At 31.1% G+C, this 27,358-nt stretch overlaps 3 protein-coding genes across 3 annotated transcripts in view; all 3 read right to left on the bottom strand.

The window, feature by feature from the left end:
* Window positions 1-14,150, bottom strand: part of LOC111614692 (zinc finger protein 568-like) — a 40,920-nt gene extending 26,770 nt beyond the window's left edge. Inside the window, exons 1-4 of the mRNA XM_023356061.1 lie at window positions 14,069-14,150; window positions 13,761-13,817; window positions 4,932-5,179; window positions 583-790 (exon numbers count right to left, since the gene is read on the bottom strand). Of these exons, the coding sequence (XP_023211829.1) occupies window positions 583-790; window positions 4,932-5,179; window positions 13,761-13,806 (502 nt within the window). The 5' untranslated portion in view covers window positions 13,807-13,817; window positions 14,069-14,150. The remainder of the gene's footprint in view (window positions 1-582; window positions 791-4,931; window positions 5,180-13,760; window positions 13,818-14,068) is intronic.
* Window positions 14,151-17,609: 3,459 nt separating this feature from the next.
* On the bottom strand, window positions 17,610-18,947 carry LOC111614957. The gene is made up of 2 exons (XM_023356333.1): window positions 18,274-18,947; window positions 17,610-18,198 (listed from the first exon to the last, which is right to left on the bottom strand). Exons 1-2 carry the CDS (start codon window positions 18,297-18,299, stop codon window positions 17,769-17,771), a joined length of 456 nt encoding a protein of 151 aa, XP_023212101.1. The 5' UTR covers window positions 18,300-18,947; the 3' UTR covers window positions 17,610-17,768.
* Window positions 18,948-25,513: 6,566 nt separating this feature from the next.
* LOC111614682 (nuclear receptor subfamily 2 group C member 1-A-like) overlaps window positions 25,514-27,358 on the bottom strand; it is a 69,403-nt gene continuing 67,558 nt past the window's right edge. The window contains exon 14 of the mRNA XM_023356050.1: window positions 25,514-25,655. Within this exon, the coding sequence (XP_023211818.1) occupies window positions 25,514-25,655 (142 nt within the window). The remainder of the gene's footprint in view (window positions 25,656-27,358) is intronic.

The raw sequence follows: 27,358 nt of genomic DNA, 5'->3' as shown, positions 1-27,358 counted from the left end.
GTCTAGCGAACGTGTTCTTTTTTCTATGTGCCTGATGTTGGTTCTGTGTTAATTCAGGGCTGAACCCTGAATCTACATATCATTTTGTTCTCGTCTATCCTAAAAGATAAAGTGCAAATAAAACTATATTTTTTTAATCAATTATTATTCTATTATGGTTATTTATACATTTACAACTACAAAACCATTTTTCGGTGTTTTACTTACTATAGTTATTTTTTTTAATGTACTTTAATTTGAGTGTGTTTTTTGTGTTGGAACGAATTATTTAGTTTTACATGTAATCGTATGGGAAAAAATGATTCACCTTACGACATTTTCATGATACGATCTCAGTTTCGGAACGGATTAATTTCGTATCCTGAGGTACCACTGTATTAATTTACTAAGCAATAGTTCAATAGTACATCATAAAATGTATTTTTGATATTAAAAGTTATTTTAGCAAAGTCTTTATTCATTACATTCAATAAAATTTAATTTTTAATATCCTAACTTTAATTTCTATATTAACTTAAAATTTACTTTATTTTATCTTATATTTATAATTTTAAATGAATAATGATATATAAAAAATATTACCTATTCTTTTACCATAGGGAACTGAATATGCTAATTTCAACTCTTCTCCTTCAAGTAGTTCTTTTTGTGTGCTAAAATAAATGCTTTTGTTTACTTGATAAGCAATAAGATTTGCGTCTTTTTCATTTTTAACTGATAAATAACACATCCAATTGCATCTATTTTCATCAGTTGTATCAAGAACATCATAATTTCCTTTTGAAAATACCTGTATGAAGAAAAAATTACTCATAACTTTGTAAACATTACAAATCTTTAAATGTGGAAACTACTTTCAATGATTAAATAGTAATACAGAAAACATTGACAAGTATAAAAAGTAATATAAAAAGAATCAATCCTTCTACTACTGTAAGAATATTCATGTTAAAAAGCTATACAGATACAGATATATACAGCATATACAGATAGCATTGATATTTTCCAGAAATCATTTGTCAAGTGACAAAAAACAGGAACAACTGCAACTAAATGATAATATTAATATACCAAAAGGTAAAAGAATAACTTTACTAAAATTGAATTCAGCATAATTTGCTGAATAATTAATAAATTCAGAAAGTCAACAAAAAATTATTAAGCTTTTTACATGTTATAAAAAATAAGATATTTTATGAAAGATCTGAAGTATGTAAATCTGATATTTACTACTTACAAGAAGATGACCAGATATTTGGGTCTATGATTCAAACAAAATTTGGTGATCATGTACCCCTAAACACAAGCAGCTCCTTGTCCAAATAATATGACACATCTCAAGTGTTCAATCTCACATCTCAATAATCCCACTTCTCAAGTGTTTCCAAAAAAATGGGCCAGTGATAGATACTTTAAAATTATTATTTTACAGTATCATTGGCATTATTACTACTATTATCATTCCTCATGTTTAAAGCTTATAAAACAAGATATTAAAAAATCATGACATCATTTCCTGTTTGGAAAAAATACAGTCTCTTGTATGTCATCAAATACAATTTTTATTTCTTCATTTATTTTCAGATATTTTCACTCATGTTATATACTATGTCAACACAAGCAAATAAGCTTCAGACATTACTGTGGATGAATAAAAATAACAAATCTAATATGAAAATAGGATAGCATAGTTACAGCATTATTTTTTTTAATTGTTAATGTTATGGACAATCTCCTCATGCACTCTTGTTTCTTATACTTCAAATATAATAATACCAGATATAATTTTCAGATTCAGTCTGAAAATAAATACAAAGAAATAAAATTTTATTTGACATAAAAGATTTAAAGCTACAGATATTGCATTTGTTCCAAGCACGAAATGACATCACAATTTCTTAATCTTTTGTATTATAAGCTTTAAATGTGAGGAATAATATAATATTAATAATGTTAATTAATAAAGTAAAATAATAAAATAATTTTGTTACACATAAAAAGAAATTAAAATTGCAAAGGCTTGAACCTACATCATGTAGCTCCAATGAATAGTGTCTTATCCACTTGGCTATTGCCATTAGAAAGAGAAGTGAAACTTATAAATTAAACATTCAATTTTCAGAGGACCAGTTTTTAGAAATGCTTGAGAAGTGGATCCTATTATTTGGTCAAGGAGCTGTTTGTGTTTCGAGCTATGTGCACACCAAGTTTTGTTCAAATCAGAAACCAGAATGTCTGGCCATCTCCTTGTTAGCAGGAATGTAAAGTTTGAGTCAGAGCCAGATTTATAAAAACTGGAGCCATAGCCATTAAAAATGTGGTTTCATGGCTCCATTTGTACACACGGGAACTTGGTGTTACCTGGTCACCTAAGATAGAGCAAATCAGTCAAGATGAATTTTCAGTAATAAAACATTCAATTAAAGTTGATCACAATGAATAAATTCATTCAATGAAAAAATGTGTATATATATTGAAATTTTAATTTATATAATTTGTATGTTATTAAATTCACATTAATAGAAATGCCAATGATAAAACTTTCATGGATATTTTCTTTCTGTCTAATACATTAGAAACATTAGTATCTGTAAATAACCTTGTTAAATGAAATATGTAAACTTAAGAGTTTCTTTCTGTAACAGATATCATTTAAAATCAACCCTAAACAGAGTACAAGCCTGTATTTCATTTTATAAATTTTTTTCATTGAACTTTATACAAAAAAGCTATTAAAATCTATTTTATAAGTGATAAATAACACTTATAAAATTTTTAATGTCCTATATATTATAACAACACATGTAACTAACCAAATACGGGTTTCAAACGAATAGCCAGATTCCTTTATTGAAGTATTTAAGACCCTATATCTTAAAAAAGTTTTTCTAAAATTATTTAAACAAGTACACTAAAGAATAGAAAAACTGCTTTTCTTATGTTTAAAATTGGCATTCTGGTGCTTCCAAATGTAACATAAAAAATAGATATGTGTATCACTTGCTCAAATGGACAAGAACATTAATATTAAATGTTTTTAATGCCAGAAAACAATTTTGTTCTTTAGTTTTATATATCTGTAGTAGTGTAATGTACTTTTAATTAGTTAATTTGAAATAGAACAACTAACAAAATCATTTTTGAGTTTTTTTTTCTAATCTTCATTCATTGTCTGTATTTCAGTTTCATTACTTCATTTCAATACATAACTATTAATTTCCTCTGTCATTTTTATACTATAAGGATAGTACCAAAAGTAATGATCATTCTTGAAATGCTTTTAAATTGAATATTTTAAATTGCTTTATACAGTTTTACCCTTCCTTTGGAAAACTTTTAAACTAGGTTGAACATCATTATACTCATGGAGTCCTGAGATACTGGGTAGAAAAATGGCTGAGTAGAGTGTATCCTTTCATCAGCATCAAATCATAGAACTTCTTGTGAAGGAGAATACCCAGTATCCAAGATACAGAATAGTCTTGAGTGGTTACTGTCACAAGATGGGTCCAGCATTTCAAAGCTGGAAATATGCAATAGCCTTCAAGTATGAAAATCTTATGTTAAAATAAAATGCTAAAACACTTTGAAACAACTTTATTTAGCACTACACAAAAAGATCAAACAAGTAAGTCATTCTCTTGCATGATAATGTATCTCACCACATATTCCAGCATTCATGGAATTGAGACAAATGGCTGAAAAATTCTTCCCCATCCTTCCAAACAGTCCAAACTTACAACCTTAGACTATCACTTATTTAGCCTTGAAAAGAATCACTTGAGGGGACAGCACTTTGAAATGATGGAGAAGTCTAGGAAACTGTATATTGTTGGGCTGCAATTTGAAAAATAGATGATCTATAAGTTTCCATTGCCATCTGTCTGTCTTTCCTAAATCTTGAGAACAGAGTTGGATAGATGAAATCTGAAACCAGATATGAAAACCTTTGGATAGCAGGCCCCAATTAACAGTATACAAACTTCTGATGCAAACAGGAAGTCATGTTATTTCAATTCAAAAATTTTCCCCTGAAAGGTGTTAGATACATGACCGGCATGACTATTGTTAAAGGTAAAATTGTTAAAGTATAATATACAGGGGCAAGCCGCTACTAATTTGAGATGGAGAGCATATATTTTAAATTAAATAAATTAAAGATATGATTAAAAATTGCAGTCCAGCACTGTGACAATGTCATAATAAATATTGTTTGTTGCTTGTAATTTCCAGAATGAAGTGGTATCACAGAAATATCACTAAATTGCCTAAACCAGTGTTTCTCAATGGGGGCAATATAGCCCCATGTGGGTGTTTTTCCATGTTGAGGGGACGATTTGTAACAATTTATATTTTGGGTGGCGAAAAATAATTTTCTGGGCGATATACTAAAACATTATATTAAGAATTAGATATTTTATTCATTATATCGTACAATAATTAAACAAATAACATTATACTAGTCACTAGTCTATTCAATGTAGTACGAATTTGGCATTAGCCTTGGCCCTCGGCATCAGAATTTTGAAGTGTAGGGGGCGATACTACGTAACGGTTTTATTGAAGGGGGCGATACTACGTTGAGGGGGGTGACGATTTGTTACAGGTTGAGAAACACTGGCCTAAACAATGGCAAAAATGCATTTATGAAAATGAAAATTTCATTTAAAAATATAAAAATTTTCAGTCTTTTTTTTAGTATACTCATTTACCTTCTGTGGACCAGAGTTTCATGTAAACAAATTGGTAATTATTATTTTTGGTGCAAACCTTGTAATTTATTACTTTATTTATTTTTACTGCAATACAATACATTAAAAAACAATAAAAACTTTTACTGATTTTATTTTATTAAAAGATAAACATATGTTTGATAAATAATGATAAAATAAATCAATGCATTTTCTATAATAATGCTGAAAAATAAATACCAGTAATGGAAAGTCAATGCCATCAATCAATTTATTACAAGTTGGAGCTTCTAATGGTCCAAACTGTGTCCCTGATGGTATATTTGCTTTTGTAAGAACAGAAAATTTTCCATTCCTTTTTATCAATTTTAAATTCTCTGGCAAAGTAAGTCTAGCTCTGGAAGGAACAGGCACGTCTCTTACTTTTTTAACAGCTTTTAAAAGTGGACACTGTGAGGTATCATGTTGATCTCCACAGACATCACATTCTGAAATTACAAAAAAAGTTATAAGTATATAAAAGTTTTAGAAGTTAGATTATAAAAAACATAAAATGAAATTTGATAATATAAGTCCAGGCTATCCAAAGTAATGTGTAAATGGACAAAAGCCAGATGACCAACAGGGCTGTGGAGTCAGAGTCGGAGTCGTGGAGTTTTGGTGTTTTAGCCGGAATCAGAGTCGTCAAAAAATCCGCCAACTCCGACTCCTTTTTTACTTACCAACTTGTTATGTATATAAAACAGAAAAGTATTGGAATTGTGTCAAATTTGACCTTCCAAGTTTTTTTTGCAAATCTACACATTTGGAAACCTCCCGAACCCCTCAAAAAAGTCAATAAAGGGAAAAAATTTGCACGCGTGTGTGTGTTGGTGTCTAATTTGTTTAATTTCTTTATTTTCTGTTCTGAGATATTAAACAATATCTCAGAACAGGTAAAGTTTAAAAAACGAAATGTAGCACTGTAGCTTGCGTATAAAGGGGCATTAATACTATTAAATTTTGGTTCCTAATTAAAGGTCGACAGGGTGAAGACATAAAAGTGGTCATGTGTCATATCTCTTAATGAATATTTTACTCGTTATTAGTGTTCGAAATTAAAAAAAATAAAATAAAACCATCTCTACGTTCAAAGTAAGCTTTTTTGCCATTTTATAATAGTATAGTAAAATCCGTTAAGATGTTAGAATGTATATGGGGACATGATTTAGTTCAACCACTTTGACGCTTAATAACTAACTCCTGTGTTAAACCATCTGACTCTGATTCTGACCACTCTGACCACAGAAATTATTAGGCTTCAAACAGGGTGAAAAAATCGTGCCCCCCACACACAGTCTAACATCCACACATATAGAAAAAACCTGAAATCTTTTGCGTATCTCAAAATTTCTAGGTGTCCCCGAGTCCAAAAATGTAAAAATTTAGGAGAGATCATTTTTTGACTGAGCGCTACACTTTCCCTCTGTTATATATAATAGCCGGAAAAGTAAAAATTATCAAATACATATTTATATATTACTTAGAGAAGTCTTTTAGCTTTGGAATAAAAAGTTTCTACGCTCTATCTTTATTAGAACTCTATTTATTGAATCTTTTATTCTGAGGTCACATGATAACATCAGAATTTCTGGGTCTCTTTCGGTAACAAGTCCACTCCTGGTTGGAGTCGAAATCAGTTGGTAAAGAAAAGTCGGAGTCAGTAGATTTTTACGCGACTCCACAGCCCTGATGACCAAGATGGCCTTTCACTCTGAGGACCTGAGAGTGAGTCTGATTGCCTGAAAAAGCTCAGAAACTTTTTCCATGAACAATCTGTCATAAATATGTCAGGTTCCATCTCTCCCCACCTATCTTTAAATATGGAAATTGCTTTTTATGGGCACTAAAGAAGCTCTTTTACCCCCAGATATAGGAAAAAGGCCTTACTGTTTTCAAGGTTTCCAGAAAGGGTAGGAAAAAAAGTGAACTGAAAAAAAAATCACAGATAATCAAAATCTTGAGGACACAAAATGCAAAGTGATTAAGTTTATAACAATATTTTTGCATTTTGTCAAAGTTTTATGATATTTACAATTAAGATTTATGATAAGATAATTTATTATTTTTACTCTATGCCAATGGTATTCAAACATTTTAACAGTGCAACCCCAAGGTAATTTTCTGCGACCCCATTTGGGGTTGAAACCCATAGATTGAATAGCATTGCTCTATGCAGTGTGGCAGTCTTATATGATACATTGTTTTTTCAAGTTTTGAGCTATTTTTCTAGCTTCATTGATGAAAGCTCAATTTATATAGGGCAAATTATGGTAAAAATGTGGACTAATGATGTTATAATTAATCATTCTTCATTTCATAGATGTTATAAAACAATGAAAAAGAATATGGTAGAATTAGTAAAAATAAGCTTTCTATAAGCTCAACCAACTTTTGTTTATTGGGACAGTAAATCAACATTTACATCAAAACAATTAAACATCTGCCTAATGTATTGGACTGATGAAAAAATTTATTCATTTTTTTTCATAGGTTTTTTATTCTAATCTTGAGCATGCTTCTGCAAGAAAGAATTGAACTTTAAATTGGTAAGAAAGAATATATTTTAAAATTGTTTAATTGTCAATGGTAGTAATTAACAGAGTAAAATTTACAAACAGAGAAAAGGATACATATTTAACATTTTTGTATTTTAACCAACCATGTTTTCAATGATTGGTTGAGAAACAATATGCTCCACCTTTCTTTGATTTTTAAAGTAAATATGACTAACATTAGCTATATGGATGAAGATTTCAGTTTGAATGGGAATGTTAAAAAATAGTTGTCAGATTTTTTTGAAGAAAAAGTGAGAATGGAGATTCTTTTGTGGCTGTAAAATATGTGTACCAAAGGATAGTTCGAACTCTGGAGTTAGTGAAACACTGTGTCAAAATATCTCTAACTAAAGAACAATAGACCCAGAACTAACTTCTGATGTGTATAATACAAAAATTAACACTGCACAAATGTTTTCCAACTCCTTGTGAGTTCTTTGGATCTGAATGAATGATTATCAAATGGAATGTTATCGGAACTAATGCCTATTTGTAAAAGTTTTTAAAACAATGTAATTTGAACAACCATTTGAAAATATAAATATAAATTTTATGTTATATAAGCATTGTCATGCACATAATGATCATTCAATAATACAATACTACTACAATACTACAATACTAATACAATACAATACTAATGACTACAATATTGTGTCAAACAGGGCCTGCCAGGTCATTGACAACACCATTTCCCATTTAAAATTTATACAGAATGACTCAAAGTTAGCTTTAAAAATTTCTATGGCCCCCAACTATCTGAGATGCTCTGTGTACGATGTTGTGAGGAGGAGTTTGGCCCATGTGAAGTTTGCAACTATTTCCAGGTCTACCGTATACATAGAGAGGGCTGTAGATGTTCTGGCATGTTGCACATCTGAGATATGATCTTGTATTCTTCTTCTTGTGAACCCAATGTACAGAAAGTCCCTATCACATCTAGTGTCTCTGACAGAAACACTGTATATGCTGGGAAGTCTGCTAGGGTTGGCAGAGTCCTTTCCATTTTGAAGGATGGTAAAAATAGACAGGCAAAAGAGCATCTCAGATGGTTGGGGGCCATAGAAATTTTTAAAGCTAACTTTGAGTCATTCTGTATAAATTTTAAGGAAAAAATAGTGTTGTCAATGGCCTGGCAGGCCCTGTTTGACACAACATTGTAGTCATTACTTGAATGATCATTAATTAAGCGAATGACAATGCTTACACAACATTAAATTTATATTTAAACGAAAAGCAATATGAATTGCACGTTTCCTGGCAATTTTTGCAAATAATGAACATAGGAAGGATGGTAGGTTATACACAACCATTCCATCTTCCTACTATGGTCTGTTATAGAGATGTCTACCTTTGGTGTGGATTCTGGAGAAATTGTGGATCCAGTGAATTGATCCACTATGAATATTTTTGAATGGTCATTCAAATTGTTTTAAAAATTTTTACAAATAAGCATTAGTTCTGATAACATTCCATAGGGTAACCATTCAGTCAAACCTGATAATGAACTCTGAAGGAATTGGAAAATGTTTTTGCAGTGTTCGTTTTTTGTATTATATTCACCAGAAGTTGATTCTGTATCTGTTGTACATATATTCCAGCATGGAATGGTGTGTATATAAACAAGAACACCTGGGAAAAGACATAATAACTGGAGTATGTAAATTCAAGTTGAACTGCATATAAGATTAGTGTATGAACAATACAGCAATAATATTAATATTACATTAATACAAAACAGTTTATTGCAGTTAATAAAATGTTGAGATATTAAGTTTAATGGTGGTCATTTATCTGTTTGTAAATACAACAGTTATAAAGTATTAATTGAATGTGATAATATTGCTGTTGACAAAAGATGATATTTATGAAAAATTAAGCAAAATTTGGAATCCAGTTATCCACATCCAATCATATATCTTAACAAAACTTGGATATTTATGTAGTGACAGTGTACAGTTTATAGTATTACATACTGGAAATGAAAATGGATGGATTTCAAATGCAAGTTTGTTATTCCATTCTAAATCTCAGTATGCCAATTTGATCAATCAACTTGATGAATTCTGAGAATTTTCAGCATTGGCTTGTTAACAAACTCATACCCATTATTCCAAAGAGTATTATTATTGTAATGAACAATGTCCCATATTATTCACAGCAAATTGATAATGTCCCTGTGCATGGAAAAAAGATAATATTGTGTCTTGACTATACCATCATAACATTTTGTATCCTCCCAATACCTTGAAGAGGATGTTGGGTGGATACTAATTCTGGTTAAAGAAAATAAGGTAAAAACTAAGTTTTATGTCATTGATGAAATATTAAAAGAACATGTCTATTCAGTTTTACATCTACTGTCATACTATTGCGAATGAATCTCATCAAGCTTTGTTCAGCACAGACTGAACAGTTTTTTGTCAGAAAAAAAATGTTGATAGAAATGCCACATTTTATGAAAACAATGTAAAAATGATATGGCAAAACCTGTCAATAACATAACTGCAGACAGATGAGCTGACTGCATTAAGCATGGAAGAGAGACTGAGAAGAATTACATTGTCTTCTATTAGCAGCCAGTATAAGGGCTGCTAATAGAAGATAATATAATTGATCCAATTACATTTTCTATAAATAATACCAATAATGAAATAGATAATCCAGTAAAGAAATTGATCAATGAAATAATCTGATATATCTATTAACATCATTTGAGCAATATTTTTATTTAAACAAACAGTCCTTTTCAAAACTATTAATAATTGCTAAAGAAATTGATTTTGATTATTTAACATTTCTATAATATTCAGATAAAACCATAATCATGAAACTTGATTCAGATACAAGTACTTAATTCATTGTTTAAATGAATAAATATTTTAATCTGTCTTACATAAAGCTTCAACATTTACTTATTTTCAGTTTTTTAAGTTTTCAACCTTCCATGAGGGACTGAAGAATGATACATTTTGCCCAGCAAAGAGAAAAAAATCAAAAATTGAGTCGTATAACACCGACTCGTGTCGCGACAGGATTGGTCGAATCTAGACCAATAGCGGACATTGCACAAACTGTTGAGTTTAAACGAGCAGCAGACCTACTAAAACCATTTATTATTTAACGGCCATAAAAATTATATTTATATTAATGATGTCTCCAAAGTCAAGCGAATTTTTCGCAGAAAAGTAACTTATCAGGAAACACATGCCCGCCGTTTGATGAGCCGCTCCACGACGAAAACAAGCTTAAGCAATGGCATCTTCGAACAGTGCGCTCTCGGTAAGTAATCCTACAATTTTTTGTTTATAGCATAGTTTATATGGATTATTTCCAAAAAATTATACATGATTTGGAAATGTTGAATCAAATTAATCTAGAATTGATTAATTTTATGGAAGAAAACTTTTCAAACTGCCGTAGCCGCTAAACTGCACACGTGACGGGCTGTGATTGGCTCATGTATTTAAGTGACTCGTACAACACAGAATTCATATAACACAGAACGTATCTACCGTGTTATAGAGGGGTCTACTGTACAGTACATTACAGTATTAAGTTCTTTTTCCCTTAATCTGATGCTAAATTTTACTACAACAGATTCGATCTTGGTTGCTAAGAAATATGGTAAAGGTGAATCATGTATAGTATGTGATTTGACCATTTTGGCATTGCTATCAGTATTTATAATACATTTAGATAAACTCTAAAAACTGCAGTTACTCTTAGAGATTAAGCCAAGACTTTCAAAGAACAATACTCTATTTTTCAAAATTTACTTTTTTTACATACACTCCTTCCGTATATAACTTGCTTCACACCTATCAGTCACTGACTTGTCTTCACACTTCACATGTCCCAGACAAAACAGTGATTTCAACTAAAAATGGGAGTATAGTATTTAAATGCAAGAATTGAGAACTATTAAACTGAAAAAAGTTTGTTGTGTTCCTGAGAATTTGCACTAGGTACTTGAATACTGAAATTTCTCAGATGCATTCCTTATGAACTCACTCAACAGCAAACCAGCCAATTTGAGAACCAAGAACTAATGTCTGGCTCTACCATTGTAAATTCTACTTGAATTGTAATAATCTCAATATAACTGGATCAAATACTATTATACATGTTATTCTGTGCTCTGACTTCTCAAGAAATTTTAATACTTTAATTAATTGTTAACTTTAATCTCTATACTAGTTTCAGAATTGAACTCTTGGATTGGACTGTTGAATATAGTTATTTTTGCCTCTTCAATTAGTCTCACATTTGACAGCTTCTTTGTAATAAAATATATTCATTTCCTATTCTTGGAGATGTTTATTTTTATCAACCTCCTTCTTTTCAGACTTTGATTGGATCTAAAAATTCTTTAATTAAGGGTACTGTTCAGACCAGCAGACGATATTTTGTTTTATTTTATTTTAAATAAAGACTACCGAGAGGTGCGCTCTCTCTCTCTCTTCACGTACTTTTTTTAAAAAATTTTGTTCTAGCTTTTTTTCATCTGGAGAATGTGTTCTTTTTTCTATGTGGCTGATGTTGGCTCTGTGTTAATTCAGGGCTGAACCCTGAATCTACATATCATTTTGTTCTACTTTTTGTGTATCCACAAATAAATTCACCAGCTATTTACTGGAGATGCTTGGTGCATTCATTTATGGTCCACTTTGTAATTAGGTGCACAACAGGTACTATGTGCATCTTTATCCATATTTCCATATTGCTTTTATATTTTATTTTTGTTTTTATTTCATTACTAGTATAATTATTATATTAATGTAATGTGCATTTCTTTCATTTTACAAATATGCTAAATAGTACAGTTTAAAACAAACTGATGCTTTTACACTTAGAAGTCTTAAATCAAAACAAATTTAAAACTGTTTACACATTCAAATGTTTTCTTAAACACAACAGAAATTTACAGACTACTTAATCAAATTTTCCAATTCAAATATTTTTGAGTCTACTTATGGGATGGAAAGAGTTCCAAAACATGTTTAATCCAATAAAAAACATTAATCTTCATAATTATTAACAATGTTTATCAATTTGTTCTCAAATATTCAGTATCAAAACAATGTAAATAAATGCACCCTACACACAACACCATCTGTGGCCATCCAGTAAACCAGTCTAGCGACCACAGGAATTTCAAGTTCCCTCTCATAACTTTGTCTAAATGGCAGACCATCAGTTGCCAGAAATTTGGGGTGGTAACTAATGGTATATCATAATTAATAAAATTCCACACTGAAGAATTGTTGAAAATATTTGTTTTCTTTGTTTAACAAAATTTTTAAGCAAAGAAAAAGGAGATGGATTAATCATTATTAATTAATTTAGCAAATATTTATTTGAATTTAAACTTAATGAAGAATTTAAGCATAATGATGTAAACAGATATTATTACATACTCATATAGCTCATGTGATCTATGCTTTCATTTGCAAGACTCAACTATAATAAATAAATCAATTTATCTTAGTAAATAATTTAATATGAGATTCATAAATTTATGATACAATTGTTAAGAATTACATAAAGATAACCATACATAGCAACTCTCAATAAAGTAGTTGGACCTTATCAGAGCTGTAGACCATGCCCATAGGAGTAAAAAAAAGTCAAAGGAATCAATGATCTATAAGCGACCTTTTACATGTAGCCCCTTAAAATCAGCCTATCTGGAATTTTGAAGGCACTAAAAATATTTTTATTAATGATTTTTTTTTCCTATTATTTATACACTCATCAACAGATGAGAATATAAATACTGAGATTCAAATATCTCAATGACCTTAATCTTACATTTATAACAGCCTGATTTATAATATAAATAATGTGTGAAATGGAAGAGAAATTGTCATTTGTAATGCTGGTTATTTTGTAAAATAAGAAAATAATAATAATTAAAATAATCCTTTTCAGAAGAAGTATGGAACATGTAAAATAAAAATAAAAAAGTACGACAAGTCTAAACATCAAACTGAGGATGGTAGCATATGTAAAGGAAAACAACAAAACAATGGGGAATAAATAATGATGATTGAAAGATAAAGCATGTCAATAAATCTGTATTATCAGAAACTGTTTAAGCTCACTTCTGTTTAAACTACATTAAGATTTACATAAAAATGATGTTTTATATGGCAATAGAAAAAACACAGTTCATCTAACTACTTTAATGCATTAAAATTTAGAATGTATTATCAGTTTTCTTATTTGTATTAAATTATTATTATTTTTTTAAATAAATACAATACATCATCATCAACTTTTCCTTAAAAATAATAATATTCATTACATTTAATCACATTTTTATAAATAAATATTATTATTATTATTTAAACTGAAATTGAAAAAATTTAAATAATCTGTTTCAAAGATAACACAGGAATACAATACAATACAATACACTTAGCAAATGTTAAAAGGAGAAATCAAACGAAACGAACGGAAATCATACCTTCTAGTTCATCAACAGGCTTTGTTGGTGAATCAACTTTTCCCATCCTATTTTTTACTGCAAATAAAAATTATTATATTAATATAAAACATTGGTTTTATTATACAATATATAACGATAACAAATCAATGGATAATAGTCGATGACCATTACTCTGCTATTTACTTTGATAAAATATAAAATATAAATAGTCGATTTACATCGAAATTTTATGTTTATATTATAAAATCATAATTCAAATTATTTTATTAAATTGAGATTAAACGGAAAAGTAGCGATAATCGAAACATTTGAACAATTCAATTTACCTCCGTTTTATTCGTCTACTACATGTTTTACCAATACCGAAATATCAGAGCGCCATAAATGCCGTCTAAACTACAATAGGCATGGACAGAAAATAAATCGATTAATTAATAACCTTTATTAATATGAAATTGAGTTTAAAATAATTTTTCGGGACCAATGTAAATGTAATAATTCATTCTTTATATAGAGTATTTTTACATTACTTGAATTTTTATAAAAATCAAAATAATGAGGCCGGATGACCGAGGTGTTGTTATGGCGTTACTCCAGCGGTCCCCAACCTTTTTATCGCCGCGGACCGGTCAACGTTTGATATTTTACCGCGGCCCACTGAGGGGAGGACGTTGATTGTTTATATTTTAGATTGATTTAATTTAATAATTTTAATTGTATTTAAACATGCCTTCAAAATAAAATATAGTTACACCAAAAAATGAATATAATGTGATTTAACATTTTAACTCACTAGAGCGTTAAATCAATGAGAATCCTGAGCTTGTTTCTTTGCAACAAGACGGTTCCATCTGGGGGTAATAGGAGACAATGACACCCGAAGTGTGTTTCTTATGTCCAGTTTATTCCGTTGTTCCGTCGTCCATTAAAAGTCGCACAAACCCGAGAGAAATACACCACAGTAAATAAAATGGAAATACCAGTACTGTAGTTTAATGTTCCTTGGGAGGCCCGGTACCATTTGATCCACGGACCGGTACCGGTCCGCGGCCCGGGGGTTGGGGACCACTGCGTTACTCTATCGCTCTGAGGGTCGGGGATCGAATCCGGGAGAGGAAATCACTAGGATCAGTGTTACCATCAAAATACAAACCCCCAAAACTCCTGATCATCGCATTACTAAAGTTGATCAACAACAATCTCTCCATACCAATCCAACTCCTGATCAACAGCCAGCAGAGATCACAAGGGACAAACCAAAATCCATCCCATCAGATTACGACACATAAATTTCCATTAGTCCTAAACGCAAAGAGCGCAAAGAAAACACAGACACCAGCGAAAAAACCAGTGGGACCCGGGAAAAAAAATCAAAGCAAAAAACCACTGATAATCAAGGCCTCAAGCAACAACATGAAACTTATCCAATGGAATATTAACAGCGTACGCAACAAATACGACCAACTAAAAATAGAACACACATGGGATTCATACGACATCATCCTTTTACAAGAAACTTGGATTTCAACCCAACACCATGCAGACTTTCATGGTTACAATGCTTTCTATACTCAGGAAAATCGGTACAGGTGGTGGGTCTAACCATCTACATCCGGAAGTCCATTCCGGTTAAACTCTACCATCCAAGAAGCTTCCAGGCGATGTTAACCAGAGTGGCAGGTGCTGGATATTTTCTCACCCAATCGCCTCCGCCTCATAAATATCTACTATCCCCCTTAAGCAAACGCTAAAGACCTTGATCTACTATTCCGTCTTACTACTACCACTGCCATCATTATCACAGGTGACTTCAATGCTCATCACTTCCTCTGGGGTAACACAAAATCAGACACCAGAGGAAAATTATTAGCTGATATCATCCAAAGATCCAACATGATTTTGCTTAACGATTTAAAGTGAAAATTCCACACCATTTACTCACTTCTTTGTTATATCCAGTAACGCTCCTTGAAATGTTTTATCTCCATAAGTGAATGATACAACGATGACATCAACTAAGGCCTCTTCGACAACGACCCATATATAACACCAGGGGCACAATAACACCAGGGGCACAAAAACAGCCATCGACCTTACTCTAGCTACAAGCAATATTGCCAGTGTTTCCAACTGGACCCCCTCAATATAGATCACGGCAGCAAACACAAAGGTATCACGTTGGAGTTCCAAACCAAACACGCTACAAATCCAAAGAGTAGTCTCTCTACAATTCCGGACTTCTCGCAATTCATGCAAGATCTTAATAGTTAGGCCTTCAACACTGATTGGTCTTATGATCAATTACAACAGCAACTCACCACGTTATTCCAAAAGAACTACTGAATTCAACGTAATCAAAACAAAAGCAATCCTCCTTGGTGAAATACAATGTCAACAAACTCTAAACAAAAAACGCAAAGCAAGATCCAAGTTCATCCATAACTTAAATAAAAAACTGGGTTAATTTCAAGTAAGCCATTACAAAACTTACAACATATCATCAAGGAACAAAAACGCTTTTTCTGGGCAAAGCAGAAATCCAGTCCCTAGTTCAAGAAGAATATCTGGAAATTACTACAAAGAATTCGTCAACACTCTGCCATTACCTGGAATCTCTACCTTATTTCCAATAATGGTCACGTAATAGTGGATGCTACAGACCAAGCCAATGCTTTTGCCATCCACTACATTATTCCTAACAGCGATGTTCCACTTACCACCCGCTTTCCGATTCAGAGTCAGTACATCAAACAACACACCACCACCTTCCAACTCCCTGAGCTTTGCGAAGCCTTACGACGTGGAAGAGATTCCACCCCAGACCAAGACAAGATTAGCATGAAAATCATCTCTCTTAAATTGTTAAATGTCTATAATCGTATTTGGGATAATGGCATCATTCCGTCGACCCTAAACAAAACAGTCATCCTCCCCATTTGCAAATTTGGCAAATACCCTTCTGAGATATCTAGTTATCGTACAATTGCGTTGACCTCCCACATCAGTAAAACAATGGAACGTATGATTTTGCACAGATGGATAAATTTAGCTCACAATGAAGTTTGGTTTAACCCTAAACATTCGGGAGGTCTTCCCAACCAAGGGTGCAGAGAAATTCTTACCCACATGTTCATACAGATCCATATTCTTCGTATCAGAGGTGCTTCATAACATCATTACCATCAACATCTACAAAGCCTACGACTCTGTCATAGGCCTTGTATTCACACGCAATATTTATCATTGGAATGTGTATTACGTATTGCTTTTTGTGTATACGTTCTGCTTTTTGTGCACATTCAATTTATTCTATGAGAAATACTGGTAAAGCAATCATTTGGAATCTTTTTCACTTGCTGTGAAAAATTTTTTATCTATATAATTAACAAAAATTCATTTGAACACAAGTAAATGATTCATTACAAGAATTTGAATTTAGATTTTAATGTCGAAGATAAGTCAAAAGTAAATTGTTACCAGAGCCTCTTCAGCCATCGGTCGTATCGACCGATGTTACCGCTTCCCGGGACGTGGACCCAGAGGTTGGATTTTGGGAAGCGTGTTCGTGTTGTGAAACGGTGTTGTTTATAATGCACGTGAATGGAATGGTTGGTGATTGGATGCGACGAATGTGTCGTTGTTTGAACTGTGTGTTTCAGCGTGAGGGATGTTGTTGTTTATGTGCGTGGATGTGACTTACTAAACTAATGTGAGTACGACAAGGGGAAAAAAAATAAAAACCCCTTGTCTTCTTACATCTAGATTAGTAAATTAAATTTAAGGTTTTAGTTTGAATGTTAGTATGACAAGAGGAAAAAAAAAAAAAAAACCTCTTGCCTTCTTATCCTAAATTAGTAAATATAAGTATGACAAGAGGAAAAAACAAACGAAAAAAACCTCTTGCCTTCTTATCCTACGTTAGTAAATTGAAACTAAAACCTTAAATTTAAATGTTGTTAGTATGACAAGAGGAAAAAACAAACGAAAAAAACCTCTTGCCTTCTTATCCTAGGTTAGTAATATCCTTCAGAAATAGCAAAGGAAAAAGTCGTTCACTTCTCTTACGAAGCGACGCTTTTTCCTTTCCATCTTTGCCCACACCGAACGAGAGGATCCCACTCGTTGGAAAAGGGAGGAATGATCGAAACATTCCTCCCCTCCCAGTGCGTCAAAGATGATGTCGTCAACATGGAGACATTTCACCTTTCGGAACACGTCCGAATGGCGAAATGTCTCCTCTCCGTTCAACGCGGAACAGAGAATGCTGTCGACATCCGCTATTCCCGAAGGCGATCCCGTGAAGGAAGAACCCCTTCCGCAATCGATGGAAGAGAGTTCCTCTCCCCGCTCGAAGGGGGAAAAGACCCTCTCTTCATCTATTGCGGAAGGAGAACGCCCTTCACACTTCTTCATCTTCTTGGGCCGCAGCCAACGCCAAAACCGCCAGCTCTTCATTCTGTAAAGAAACAAAAATATATATTAATGGGATGCGGATATACTTAACGCAGAAAAAGTTCAACATTATACTCACGACGGATCGGAATTCGTGTAGCTCATGTTAGATCCTATCGGAAATTGCTAGAACGTTCGAACTGCATTTGCAGTAGAGACGACCGACCCGGAACGAATAAACTCTCTTACGTGTAATTTGTATTTGTACGACAGAAAAGTAAACACGCCGCACGTAGCCATGCGCAAAAGGCACTCGTACTCGATCTCGAGCCCAAGTCGTAACAAGTATTTCGTTCTAGAGCAATTTACCCTAACGTGCGTCACCTAAACGCAACGACGGCATTTAAGAGGGAAATTGCGCACGAGAGTCGACGTTTAAGTGGCACAAAGCATTTGCAGAGGGTTACGTAAGTGTGGAAGATGGACTGCACTCAGAAAAGACCGCATTGTGGAAAGAGACAAACAGCTTAAGGAAAAGAATTCTTTGTGTCCAGCCTGTATAGATAACTGTTAAGTGTATTAGATGTGTTTTAAGTGGTACAGAGCTGCAGACAATTTAATTCTCGCAAAGTAAGCCATTGAAAAGCGTTGTAACTAATACATAGATTCAATGGAGAAGTCGGAGGTGAAAGGGCGAAATTTTTGACGTCCCAGATGTGTCGAAGAAACATCTCATACTTCAGAATGCCGTCTCCGTCCATCCGGTTTCGAGTGTATATTTTAGTTAAAATTACGATACGCAATTCGTATTTAGAGCTAATTAGTATTAAATAAGTTTTAATTGAATTTCTATAAATAAGATATTTGCAAGTAATCCTTATTCTTTGACCGTGTTTATAAAATACAGTATAATCTAAATTAATTAATTACGAAAATAAACCAATGAACAAATACTTGATCCTTTGCCTCCGTCGTTTTCGGCGCTTCGGTCGCTTTCCAATGTGGCGGCTGGTTTAAAAGTCGAAAGAGGTGCGTTTCGGGTGGTAATTCAAACGAAAAACACAAGCGACGGCAGTTTTAAACGCAAATATGCAAAGTCCGAGTCGCCCGATGTCGTCTCCGAAAATTGGACTAAAGGAAACGAAAATAAAATCTTACAGCTAACTAAATTCTAATTAAAATCTTACTTGGTGTAATGTCGGCGTCCACAAGTCTTCTTAAAACCACGTAAAAAGGGCAAAAAACACAGCAGAAACCACAGCAAAGAGCGCACACGTTCGTCCGGCAAGCGAAAAACGTGCAAACTGACGCAAAATCGTGTTGCAACAATACGCGTTTCCATAGAAACGGCAATTGTTGCGAGATTAGAAAGCTCGCAACGAATTCGAATGCGATTGACGTCATGGATTCTTTTTGAATTTTAAGGCTAAATATCTGCATTTTTCACGTTTCTATCCCCCGAGTGACGACGGATTGGGATCGACAGACTCCCTACCACCGTCTGCCTTCGGTTTCCATTCTTCACAAGGGGTTAGAAGCCAGATTTTCTATAATTGTTATTGAAACTGAGAAAAAAAATCGTTCGTTTCAAAAAATGTGACTGTTTTTTATTAAAAAAATCTATCAATAGCAAAGAGTTGCGTAACTTTCTCGGCTGTTGAGAGATTTTATTTAGAAAATAGCTTTTATATTTTTAATTATAATAAATAAAATTGTGTGTGGCGCCATCTGTTATGAGATTTTGTTATATAAACTTTTCATATTTTTAATTATTATAAAACCGCAAAAGGATTAATTTTAAGTATAGAAGCGAGTTTTATAAAAAAAATAAAAACAAAAAAATTACAAATGCTAGTAACGAGTAAAATCTTCATTAACCCCGACCCTCTTGAAATATCACACGTATGTATATGGATTAAAAGTTGATGGTGAAATTATTTGCCAAGTGTCAATAAATTCACCAAGTCGTGACATTGAACCAAGCAAAACGAGAAGACACGGTTTCGACAAATAAATAAACTAATCTAATTTTTTTTTCATGATATGAAACCGTGCTTTAAACTTTGTTGCTGCTTCGAACACCATAAAGTGCTATAAATTAAGACACTTGGCGGGTTTACTCATTTTTATTTTAGTTGATACTAAATAAAGATGAGAAAACCCGCCAAGTGTTTCAATTTATAGCACATTATTGTGTTCGAAGCAGCAACAATCTAATTTTGTTTTTGAGCAATGTTTTTTCTGTATAAATCACCTAAGTTTACGATAAATTCTTAAATTTGTAATAATATTTTATAAGTTCAAAATCACACACACACAAACTCCACTTACAACTTATTTTATTGTAACCGTAGGATGTTCGCATTGTTTGACGTAAAATATAATTATTCAAAAGATTTTTGATGTTTTCAGATACCACACACCACAAAGACTTTCTGAATACAATGGGAATTCGATTTTTAATGGGTTTCTCACTTATTGGGAAATCAACTTTTTCTTCTAGCTCTTTTGCCCTATTTATATTGTACCCTTTGAACTTCAATAAATGTTGACATCAATTCGTGCTCAAGATAGCTGCTAATGATTAGAATTACAAAGATTTTAATCGTGTCCAACCCATCATACAGTAATCCTGTATTCTTATAAAAGTATTGACGATGAAATACTTTTATAAATATATAGACTATTTCTTAAGAATGAATTATATTTTATTAGTATAAAATAAAATTTGCNTAAAAATTATATTAATGATGTTAAGAAAAAATACTTCAAAAATAATGAATATATATAAATAAAATTGAGTGAATGTATTGACTCAATTTGTTGTTTGTTTTTACCCAATCTATAAATTAATTAATTTCTAAGTGCATAACTGAATGTTTGTCAGCATTATAAATGGGTGATAACATGGAACCTAGCTAATAAAAAAATTATTTCTACTTCTTAATACTATTTCCTGTAATAACCATTCATATATTCATATTTAGTGGGCAATTATTGGAGTAAAAAAAATATTGACATTGTAAGAAGGAAAAAGCATGATTCCAAGAGAGACGTAAGACTGGTTAAATTGGAATAGTGTGACAAATATGTAAAAAAATGATTTGAATTATCTTAATTAACTTTGTAAATTTTGATAATTTCCAATATCAGTAATATTGAATGTCAATAACAATATTAGCCAATATTCATTTTTCCAACTTTGTTTAAACTTAACATTAATGCTTATTAATCCTTGTGCACATGGTATGGTATTTTATTAATTAACAATTGCTTTCTTAATTTGGTCATTACTTCTGAGAGATGAAATGTGACTGTCTCATGGACCCTGTAGAAGTTTGTTTCATGAAAGAGCAAAATTTTACAAAGGTGTATCTTTTCAACTTAAACTCTATTTCGTTCAATACAAGTATCCCAGCACTTAACTTGTGTATGGATTCTTGTAGAAAAAAATCTTTTGGTTGTATGCAGTTTATTGTTATGATGACAGTGATAAAAAAAACTTTTTTAGTGATAAATAAAACATGGAAATTACTTGAGTTTGGTCTCATGAGTACAGTGGATGAGGCAGACATTCAGACCAAGCACATCAAATCATTACTCAGTGTATCTAGTCAAGGTGAATCAGTTCACATTAATCATGCCATTACTAAACTTGCTGATTTTATGCCTTCAAAATGCAAAAATGGCTAACAGACCACTGCTCTTCCTTTTATACAAATTTTCAGTAGAATCACCATCTTTACACTGCTACTATAACATTATACAGCTCATGTGATCTATGCTGCCATTTGCAAGACATTTTGTAAGTAATTGCTGACTGTTCTGTAACTAATTACAGCTGCGTACACTCAGTCTAATTTATTTCACTTTTAGGGTTTTCATTTCACTCTCCATTGTACAGTAGAACCTCCATTATCCGGATTGTTCAAAATAAACAAAAATTTTACGAATCTGCTGATTTGCACTTGGCGAATTACGACACTGTTTATGAACGTGATGGAATGCATAACTTTTTTTTGTTTCAACAACGTGTCACCCAGCACAGTTGGTCGTAAACTCTTAAATATATTATACGTAGTAATAAAAATATAACTTGACATACGTATTTATAAATAATTTATATTCAAATTACATCATTTCTATGACCAAGGGCGGCGTAAGGCATGGACGACGTGGGCCACCGCCTATGCCTGGCGGTCCGAAGGGCCTCGCGCCTCGAAGGTTTACGCATTACTTAGAAGCCGTGAACGCGACGAAAAAATTTTACTCGTCATAAAACGATAAATAGTTTGTCAAATTTTTATTCATAAAAATGCAGTTTCAACTGCTTTTTATTTTATAAAATCCGTCTTCTTGCACCACCAGAGGGCCTTTTAAACAATAGGTNGTTTGGGAATTCGCAAGGATATAGACTTTCAATTGCTACAACGGTTGAGTTCCCGGGTCCCACGGAAGTGCACGGCGTGCTCCTGGGCACTCAACCATTGTACTAATAGAAAGTCCATAGCCTTGCGAAAGTCCAAACGATTAGACTCGGAAATAATTGCCAAGTAAATCTTTTACAATACCGAAACAATATTTTTCATTGTCTTCCGATAAATATTGTTTCTTTAACAATGTAGATCGAAACAATGAATATGCTTATTTATAAAATTTTTTATGTGAAATATTTAAGCTACTTTTATGAATTAACTAGCTGTTACCTGCGGCTTTGCCTGCCCGGATTTTGGAAGCAAACCTCATTTATATACAGTATTTCAACAACCATAATAATCTATATCTATATCTATATATATATATATTATTATTATTATTTATGTTCCAGTGTTGAATCTTCTTTACTAGGAAAGACAATCCTTTGCTGGAAAAAATAAAAATTCAATTAATGATGTTAAGAAAAAATACTTCAAAAATAATGAATATATATAAATAAAATTGAGTGAATGTATTGACTCAATTTGTTGTTTGTTTTTACCCAATCTATAAATTAATTAATTTCTAAGTGCATAACTGAATGTTTGTCAGCATTATAAATGGGTGATAACATGGAACCTAGCTAATAAAAAAATTATTTCTACTTCTTAATACTATTTCCTGTAATAACCATTCATATATTCATATTTAGTGGGCAATTATTGGAGTAAAAAAAATATTGACATTGTAAGAAGGAAAAAGCATGATTCCAAGAGAGACGTAAGACTGGTTAAATTGGAATAGTGTGACAAATATGTAAAAAATGATTTGAATTATCTTAATTAACTTTGTAAATTTTGATAATTCCCAATATCAGTAATATTGAATGTCAATAACAATATTAGCCAATATTCATTTTTCCAACTTTGTTTAAACTTAACATTAATGCTTATTAATCCTTGTGCACATGGTATGGTATTTTATTAATTAACAATTGCTTTCTTAATTTGGTCATTACTTCTGAGAGATGAAATGTGACTGTCTCGTGGACCCTGCAGAAGTTTGTTTCATGAAAGAGCAAAATTTTACAAAGGTGTACCTTTTCAGCTTAAACTCTATTTTGTTCAATACAAGTATCCCGGCACTTAACTTGTGTATGGATTCTTGTAGAAAAAATCTTTTGGTTGTATGCAGTTTATTGTTATGATGACAGTGATAAAAAAACTTTTTTAGTGATAAATAAAACATGGAAATTACTTGAGTTTGGTCTCATGAGTACAGTGGATGAGGCAGACATTCAGACCAAGCACATCAAATCATTACTCAGTGTATCTAGTCAAGGTGAATCAGTTCACATTAATCATGCCATTACTAAACTTGCTGATTTTATGCCTTCAAAATGCAAAAATGGATAACAGACCACTGCTCTTCCTTTTATACAAATTTTCAGTAGAATCACCATCTTTACACTGCTACTATAACATTATACAGCTCATGTGATCTATGCTGCCATTTGCAAGACATTTTGTAAGTAATTGCTGACTGTTCTGTAACTAATTACAGCTGTGTACACTCAGTCTAATTTATTTCACTTTTAGGGTTTTCATTTCACTCTCCATTGTACTTTCAAAAGTTATAAAAAGCACAGGTTTAACTGCAAAGTTAAATTTATGAATTTTGAAAACTTTCTTGTATTTTGTAGTGGGCATTAATTATTTTTTTATTTCACATTTCAAGTAGTGCTATTTGAAAGTAAATTTTTTGTAAATATATTTAAATTAATATCTAATATTAATTTTAGAGTTTAGAGTAAAATTAGAGAATAGAAAGACTTTCAATTTCAAAATACAATTTTAATCATAAGTAATTTGCATATAAAATTAAGTCATAGAAATTTCATAAATATAATAAAATACATTACATACTGTTAAATAGACAATTATAATATTGCAAATTGTATTATAAATAATGTATCAAATTATATTTTTATTCAATTTTTTGAAGATAAAATTTACTAACCTACATCTGGTGTATATTCACTGGAATCCATTTTCAATATATAAGGAATGATGCTATCAATTTGCACATTGCCTATTAAACCTGCGAAAAATAGCTCTTCAGTTATGTTAGGATGTAGAGAACGTAGAGCTGATAACCTGTTATTGAAAAAACATGAACATGTAATTTTTTCATTTCTGTAGCTTTATTTATTAGTATTAATATATTAACATAAAGAAATAATATTTATCATTCAAACATTAAAACAGGATAATATTTATTACCAAATATTTTCCAATTTTTCAGTTAATTCTCATATTTTCAATTAAATTTTAATAGTATAATTTTCAAAAACACAAAGAATAAGATGTCTGAGGAGTGTCAACAAAAACAATTTATTTATGTATAAATTATGTAGTATACAATGATGCAGTAACTACTGTATAAGAATTGCAATATTTTCGAACAACCTGTATATATATATGTAGTCAACATGACTAAATATTTCACTTATTACTGCGAGGATTATTCCATTTCTTTTAGAAACCTCTATGCAAACGATCACTGACATTTATATTTTATATAAAACCTGAGAAATTTCTAAATACTGGAGACCTTATACACAAACAAAAACAGAAAATAATTTAGAAAACAACGGACAACTTTTTCTTTTTCACCAAATACTATAAACAAAACCCTCTCCCTGAATTTTCTATAACAAACCAAAAAAGATCACAGACTAATCACTTTANAGTTTAGAGTAAAATTAGAGAATAGAAAGACTTTCAATTTCAAAATACAATTTTAATCATAAGTAATTTGCATATAAAATTAAGTCATAGAAATTTCATAAATATAATAAAATACATTACATACTGTTAAATAGACAATTATAATATTGCAAATTGTATTATAAATAATGTATCAAATTATTTTTTTATTCAATTTTTTGAAGATAAAATTTACTAACCTACATCTGGTGTATATTCACTGGAATCCATTTTCAATATATAAGGAATGATGCTATCAATTTGCACATTGCCTATTAAACCTGCGAAAAATAGCTCTTCAGTTATGTTAGGATGTAGAGAACGTAGAGCTGATAACCTGTTATTGAAAAAACATGAACATATAATTTTTTCATTTCTGTAGCTTTATTTATTAGTATTAATATATTAACATAAAGAAATAATATTTATCATTCAAACATTAAAACACGATAATATTTATTACCAAATATTTTCCAATTTTTCAGTTAATTCTCATATTTTCAATTAAATTTTAATAGTATAATTTTCAAAAACACAAAGAATAAGATGTCTGAGAATAATTATTTAAACTTAAAGGAATATTAGATCATAAAATATGTTACTACAGGAAAATAAATATGATAATAGAAATAAAAATAATTAAATTTATTTTCAGATTTGTATTGAAAATATCAAAAATAACATGTAAGCATAAAAAATAAGATATGAAACTACACAACTGAGGGTTTTAAAAAAATTACTGAATAAAAAAATTTAAAAGGTCTTAAAAACAAATTAGAATTTTATCATCAAATATTAACATTTGTCAAATGATATTGTAAAAGGGAAATATCTTATCATTCAAAAATAATAATATTATAAAGTTATTGTATATATATTAAATATAAGGAAGCTTGTATTAATATTATCTTTCATTTTCTTTATAAATGAACATAAAAAAAATCTATTAACACTCTTATCATTATTGTCTGGACACTTGAAAATTTACTATATTTACTGATATACTAATAATAAGTGAAAAATCTTTATTATAATTTATAGTCACAAGAGAATTCTTGTTATTAATTTTCTATTTATGTCCTTTAAACTTTAATATCATTTGCTCTTTGAAGCAATAACAAGTTTAGTATTGTTTACAGGATAATCTCTTCTCATATACACTCAATAATTAAATTCATCTTAAAAAGTTTTTGTTAGAATTAAGTCCAAATCTTGGACTAGTTACTTTATTAAAAATTTACTTTTTTCAGTTCATCTTCTCTGAATTCTCAAACTTTTGTCACAGAATAGAATCTTATCAATAAGATATAAATGATCTCAAGGTTTTATAACACTTGCCTATCCAATGCATCTAAACAGAGTCATTCATAGTTTTGTCTAAAACAGCAAATGGTTCAACCTTGAACTATTTGTTTTTTTTATCACCATATTTATTGTCTAGATATTAATCATAGTAGTATATACTAAAGCTAAATGATTGTCAGATTAAATCAGACTATATTACTGCTACTATTAATAATTAAATAATGAAAATTTGGCCCAGAGGTAGGTGTTAGGTAACATCTCTTATTAAATTTAATAATTATAATTAAAATAAAAATAATTCCTTCCAGAATTTTGTAAATTATTTAATAAAGAGATGGCACCTAACATCTATTTCTATGCCAAATTATTTAATTATTAATAGTAGCAGTAATATAGCCTAATTTAATTTGGCAATCGTTTGGCTTTAATATAGCTATTGGACTTAGAGATGTTTATGTATGTATAGTAGTACAGTAGAGCGTCGATTATCCAAAAGAATTCCAGTCGGCAAATTTAAATTTTCGCCAGTGCTGTGGTGCTGCAATCTTTTGCTATGTCTTGGGCTACTCAAATATTTTACATTTTTGATACTAAATTAACTTCTGAAGTATAATTTTTTATTGTTTTTATATTTTTCAATATATTTATTTTGTTTGTACAAAATAAAAAAATAATTTTTAACGATACAATAGTCTTCGTTAGGCTTAACATCGACGAAAATTCAACGCGAAGCGA

Source organism: Centruroides sculpturatus, unplaced genomic scaffold (assembly GCF_000671375.1).
Source record: "Centruroides sculpturatus isolate CEXI.00-Female unplaced genomic scaffold, Cexi_2.0 scaffold81, whole genome shotgun sequence".
NCBI classification, from domain to species: domain Eukaryota; kingdom Metazoa; phylum Arthropoda; class Arachnida; order Scorpiones; family Buthidae; genus Centruroides; species Centruroides sculpturatus.
The sequence above is the reverse complement of the archived record's forward strand: the minus strand, read 5'-3'. Positions and strand labels throughout refer to the sequence as shown.

What these genes read in the sequence shown, in the direction of transcription:
- LOC111614957 (XM_023356333.1), bottom strand. Translation starts at nt 18,299, where the DNA reads ATGAGCTACACGAATTCCGATCCGTC. An exon ending in TACACGAATTCCGATCCGTC is followed by an intron (nt 18,199 to 18,273) that starts GTGAGTATAATG and finishes GTTTCTTTACAG; the next exon opens with AATGAAGAGCTGGCGGTTTT.